General features: G+C 54.4%; 1 protein-coding gene across 1 annotated transcript; it reads right to left on the reverse strand.

Annotated features, from left to right (window-relative positions):
• Positions 1-611: 611 nt before the first annotated feature.
• Positions 612-5,993, reverse strand: LOC113452831 (kielin/chordin-like protein; the record flags this gene model as incomplete). Its single annotated transcript, XM_087918756.1, has 5 exons — positions 612-782; positions 3,397-3,579; positions 3,719-3,812; positions 4,007-4,089; positions 5,825-5,993. Coding segments are annotated over 5 exons (700 nt in total), but the record flags the coding sequence as incomplete, so codon positions are not given.
• Positions 5,994-5,996: the final 3 nt, after the last annotated feature.

The following is a 5,996-nucleotide window of genomic DNA, read 5'->3' on the forward strand; positions in this document are numbered from 1 at the left end:
GTCAGAACTAGAACTCCCGCTCTCCCATTTTCTACCTGTTGCCTTCACTTCAACCAAACTGACTTGGGAGGTTCAGCCCAAAGTGGGAGATTTGGAAAACGTGGCCCAGTGGGTTTGGGGCCCGTCCTGCGCGTTCCAGCCAGGCTCGATTGCAGGGTCTCCAACCTTGGCCACTTTTTACAATATATTTTTTTTTCTTTTCCAATGGTCTTTATGCAAACGCAGCAGCATCCATTTGTGCTAACGTCACGGTCCTTAAATAAACCCTGTTAAATAAACCCAGCACGCAGGACAGGAGTATCCCGAGGGCACCCAGTGGCTGTCGGCAGGAGTGTCGAAGGTCAGGAATATGCCCACCGAACGGTCTTCACGCCACCGTCAGACCCCTGCCGCCGCTGCAGCTGCCTCGGGGGCAACGTGCCTTGCGCCCCCCGTGGCGTGTGAAATTGAAGTCCGCAAGTCTTAAAGGGGTGAAGGTTGGAGACCCCTGCTCTCTGGGAGAGCTCGGTCATTTCGCCGCTTCTGGATTTTTGACTTTTCCCCAAAGATTCCTTTCTTTGGGGGCAGGCCTGCCTTACCTCTACCCCCGGATCCCCGACTCTTCTACGTACCTTCACAGCTCTGGCAGCAGGGCCCGGGCACTGGGAACGGGCACTTGGCTGGAGGACAGGCCTTGGGCTTGCAAACCACTCCCCCTTCCCAGCAGGAGCAGAGGCGGCAGGGGTCTTGGGGGTCGGCAAAGCGCTCCCCGTTGGGTAGTTCCTTGCCCTGGTAAAGGCAGCCTGCAAGAGAGTGAGGGTGGAAGAGAAGCGCCGGTGAAGCCAAGACGGTAGTGGGCAGGAGAGCCCCAGAAGCGTTGGCAGAAAACTCTACCACCAGGCATGTGAACGACGTCCCCGCCATTAGCAGAAGTACCTTGCGGTTAGTCCTCGACTTACAACAACTGAGCCCCAAATTGACGTTGCTAATTTTGATCTGCTGACCACGGGGATGCTGCAAGGGTCGTAGGAGTGAAACACGGTCGTAGGTCCCTTTTTTTCCACAGCTGTTGTAACTTGGGTCCCTAAATGAACTGTCTTAAGTCGAGGACTACAAACCCCTCAACTTATGACCCCCAATGGAAGGCCCACGTTTCCCTTGTTCCCTTGCGTTTTGCCCCATTTTTACGGCTGTTTTTTTTGCCACTGTTGTCAACTAAAAAGATTCTCCTGTGGTCTTTTTAGTTGCCAGCAGAAAGGGAGCGTGGGAAAGCAGTGCATTCCTTAAATGCCTCAGATAATCGCCTTGGCAGCCGAAGCTGTTGGCACGCAAGATGATTACTGGAGAGCATGATGGATGACTCTTGGCTATGGATGTGTCCCATTGGAGAATATACATCCAGCGGGTTGGTGGAAGACCAGGCTCATAGGGGGAAATGAATGATGTATCTTAGTGTCGGCTGCACCCAGATAACGCCAACATGGCCACTCTTAATAAATCGTTTCTTTTTTTTACTCTGAGAGATGCCGCTAGAGACTTATGATCTGAATGGGGGTGGATTTGTTGGCGCCCTGACAACTGCTGTTAAGTGAATCCCTGCCTGTTGTTAAGTGAGGATTGTGCTTATTAAGGGAATCTGGCTTGTCCCGTTGACTTTGCGGATCGGGTGGTCGCAAAAGGCGATTCCGGGACGCTGCAACCGTCATAAGTACAGTCGCAACCTTCTGAATTTTGATAACATGACAACACCCTCACCGCAGGGATGCCACGACCATCATAAATAAGAGGCAGTCGCCAAGGGTTCAAAATTTTGATGACGTGATCCTTGGGACACTGCAACCGTCATAAGCATACAAAAGCGGTCATCGGTCATTTTTTTCAGTGTCGTTGAAGGTTCACTAAAGGAACGTGTCAATTCATAAAACATTCCTATACCTATTTCAGTAGTTGCCATAAAAAAAGGAGGGGAATCGAAAGTACATTCCAACTCTTCTCTTTAAAAGATTGTAACTAAACTACCAGAGCTTTTCCCCGCGAATATATTTAATTGGAGAATGTGATTGATGACACACCCAGCGAGGAGAGGGGGGGCAGGAAACAGGATCACAGGGGACTGTAAATGATGTATGCCAGAGTTGGCTTCATACAGGGCAGGGCCAGTAGGTCGCCTCTAATGAATCCTTTGAAGGTTTTTGAAGTTTGGCTCGAGAATCATGATTTCATTAGAGCGATTACTAGAATCCTGACAGCTCCGTTGTAAGTCGAGGAGTCCCTGTAACCTGTGCCAACCATATGCTGATGACGTTCAGCACCCCAGGTAGCCATGAAACTTTCTCTAACAGGCTGGCACGAGCAGGGGTGTGTCTCTGAATGTGCTGGGCATCCGTGTTTTTACACCCTGTTGTTTGGGGTGTGTAACACAACGCCCTGCGTGTCCTGACCTAGGCTTCCCCTAAACTGACTCCTCATCCCGATAAACCCCTTTCATTTGATTTACAATGAATTTCCTCTCCAGCAAAGTCCCAGTCAACAGTCTTCCAAGATAGTTTCCAATTACAGACATTTATCAGGCTTGGAGAGTTGCCAGGCCGATATCTTTCAGACGCCACACTGTAGCAGACAATCCTTGTCAAGAAGGCAGGAACAGAACTTCACCCAAATGAACTAATTGTCTCCTGCAAAGCCTCACTCCCCTTTCACTCCTCTTTTATTCCCTCGGGGAGGGGCCATTCACCACCCACCCGTGGCTTTACTCCCAAGTCAGCCCTTGTCCCTCAGCTGTTCCATTCGTCTGGCAACTCTGCCCATGCGCACATTGGGAACAGGCTCCAGCTATTCTTCTGCCTCCCTGCTATCTGACTCCGAAGGCAGCTGAGAACTACCAGACTTCCCTGGCCTCATCTCTGCCTCTTGTTCCTGAGCCGTTCCCTTCTTCTAGCAACTCTGTGCATGGGCACACTGGGAACAGGCTCCAGCTGTTCTTCTTCCCCACGGATCTCCGACTCTGAAGTCAGCTGATAACTGTCAGACGATCTCTGCCTCTGACCCAGAGCCCTCGTCAGAGCCTTCCCCAGATTCCAGGACTGCCCCAGGTTCCTCCCCAACCTCCTCACTGTCTGACTCTGCCGCCAGATCCGCTGACTGCTGGCGGGCCACAACACTGCCTGGGGCAACGCCGCCCCCATTGGTGCCACAGCCTGAATCCTGCACCCAAGTGGCATGGGAGCAATGGCTGGCAGCCCAGCCCAGCTGTGTTTGGGGCGGAGGGAGAGATGAAAGCCCACTGATGTGTGGTGCAACTCTCTTGGGGGTCCCTTGCTTCAAGTCGAATGAGCGAGCCCCCTCCCCCCCCCCAGGGCTGGGGGTCCAGGGGTGAGCAAGGGCACCAGGAGGGGAGGGCCAGAGGCCACCTGTTACCGTCACATGAGCGGCAACATCCCTGCTGCAGTGGGTGCGAGCACAGGACCGGTGCGCAGGGCTGGCGCTGGCACGTGATGGTAGCATTGGCACAAACGCAGGTGCGGCACTTCTCCGATGGGTCGTAGAACCGCTCCAGGTGCTTGTAGGTGACCCCCAAGTAGAGGCAGCCAGCTGGAGGGGCTATTAAGAAGGGGGAAGGGGCTGTTTAGAGGCATGGCACAGTCTCCCTTGGCTCCTTGTCGGAGCCCACTGGGCATGGCTGCCCTCCATGGCAAAACCCAGCCCGTTGTGGGGTGAGGCACTTGTGGGAGGGTCTTACCTGGACATTGGGGGCAGCACTCTTGGGGTCTCAGGGTGGGCTCGGGGCAGAGCAGAGGTGGGCACCGACGGGAGAGGCACTGCACGTGGCCATTCTGCCAAAGGGAGGGAAGGAATGGTCTCTTCTTGATTCAACAGGCACTCTTGAGGTCATGCAGCCCATCCCTCCCCTGACCCAGAAGCGACCCACCCTATCTTCCTCTGAACTGTTGTATCGGTGGGTGGGTGGGTGGGTGGTGGGGGGTAGGGTAGGGGCTGCCAGCTTCCCCTGCCACCACTGGGCACTCACAATGCAGTGACACTGTCGGCAGCTGTCAGTGGGGTGGGGGAACTCTGCTCCGTTGGGGTACTCCTTTCCGGTGTAGCTGCAGCCTGGTTAGAAAATGTCAGCATAACAGAGTTGGAAGGGAACCTCAAAGGTTTTGTAGTCCACCCCCCCCACACTTGAACGAGAGACTCTATACCAGGGGTGGCTAACCTTTTTGGGGGCTCCTGTGCACAAAAATCGTGTGTGCACTTGCACGCTCGCGCTTGCGTGCCAGCACCCAGAAGGTAATGCGTGCCCCGCCATGCCCCGTACACATGTATGTTCAATCCCCACCCACCCCTGATGCCCCCTTATCTGCACAGGGCCTCACAGCGGATTTTCGGCCCACCAGGGGCTTGAGGGAGGCTTCTGTAGGCCTAAAACTAGGCCTGGTTTGTCACTTCCGGTATTTTCAGGAAAAAAAACGGGTAGTGATGTAACAGGCCTAGTTTTCGGCCTGCAAAGCCTGCAGAAGCCTTCCTCAAGCCTTTGGGAGGCAGAAAAAGGCCTCAAAGTGGCCGAAAATCAGCCGTGAGGCGCCACACATGTGCAATGAGGTATAAAGTTTGCCTGCAGCTCGCGTGCTGGCACAAATGGCTCTGCGTACCACCTGTAGCACGCATGCCATAGGTTCGCCATCACAGCTCTATACCATTTTAGACAAATCAACTTCATTATTTTTGCAAACTGAGGGAATTTGGGGGGTGAATATTCCAGGGAAGGCCCATGAGTGGTGCGGTGGCCTAGAGGTGGAGCTCTCGCCTCACAATCAGGAGGCTGTGAGTTCAATCCTAGGTAGAGGCACATATATTTCTCTCCCTGGATGCAATGAGAATATATATCTGCTGAACAAAACTCCGCACTGGTGACAGGATGAGCATCCGGCCAGTAAAACACTCAGCTCCATTCGGTCGCCCAGACTCCACCCTGCAAAGGATTACAGGGTCGTGAAAAGAAGATGATTCCAGGTGCAGGCACATGAATGGGAAATGGGTGAGCTTTGACACTCTGCACATGCTCTGCTGCCTTCTCAGAGGGGCTCTCAGAGAACACCTAACACCTTCTGGAGGAGAAACAACCCTGGAATACAGGAGAAATTTTCTAACGGTGAAGACCTTAAACCAGTTGAACCGCTTGCCATCAGAAGTTGTGGCTGCTTCATCACTGGTGGTTTTTAAGAAGAGACTGGACAGCCCTGTGTCTGGAATTGTATGGGGTCTCCTGCTTGGGCAGCGGGTTGGACTAGAAGACCTCTAAGATCCCTTCCAGCCAGGGGTGAGATTCAAAAATCCCATCGACCAGTTCTCTGCCCGGTTGCTGGGTGGGTGTGGCCATGGTGGGCGTGGCCTAGCCCTTCCGGAAGGGCCGTTTTTTGCCTTCCCCAGAGTCCGGAGGCTTCCCTCGGGCCTCTGGGAGGGCGAAGACGGCCTCTCCCGGGCTGCAGAGGCCCTCCGGAAGCCGGAAACAGGCCCGTTTCCGGACTTCCAGAACTTCCAGTTTGGCCCATTTTTCCCCTCCCAGACCCTGCACTTACCCGCATCCAAAAGGCCCCACGTGGGGACTCCTGGGAAGGGAGGGGCAAGGCAGGCGGGACCTGCGACCGGTTCGGCGAACCAGAGGTAAATTTAACAACCGGTTCGCTCGAACCAGCCCGAACCGGCTGAATCGCACCCCTGCTTCCTTGCTTTCTATTCTGAGTCATTAAATCTCCACCTCGCTGTGTGTGTGTGGTTTATTGGATGTTGCACACCGGACAGAACCGGTTTTCTGGGGCAACCCTGCGCGGTTCTGCCCTCTTACCGTTGCAGTTGTTTTGGCAGCAGGATCCCGGCAAGGGGTGGGCGCAGAAGGGAGCCGCGCACTTCCGTGGGGCGCAGACGAGCTCTCCCCGGGTGCAGACGCAAATCTGGCATGGATCCAGCGGGTTGGGGACTTCCTCCCCATCTGGCACCACCTGGTTGTGGTGAAGGCA

The sequence above is a fragment of the Pseudonaja textilis genome, unplaced genomic scaffold, assembly GCF_049901715.1.
Source record: "Pseudonaja textilis isolate UNSWEBS1 unplaced genomic scaffold, rPseTex1.2 PTEXCTG438, whole genome shotgun sequence".
NCBI classification, from domain to species: domain Eukaryota; kingdom Metazoa; phylum Chordata; class Lepidosauria; order Squamata; family Elapidae; genus Pseudonaja; species Pseudonaja textilis.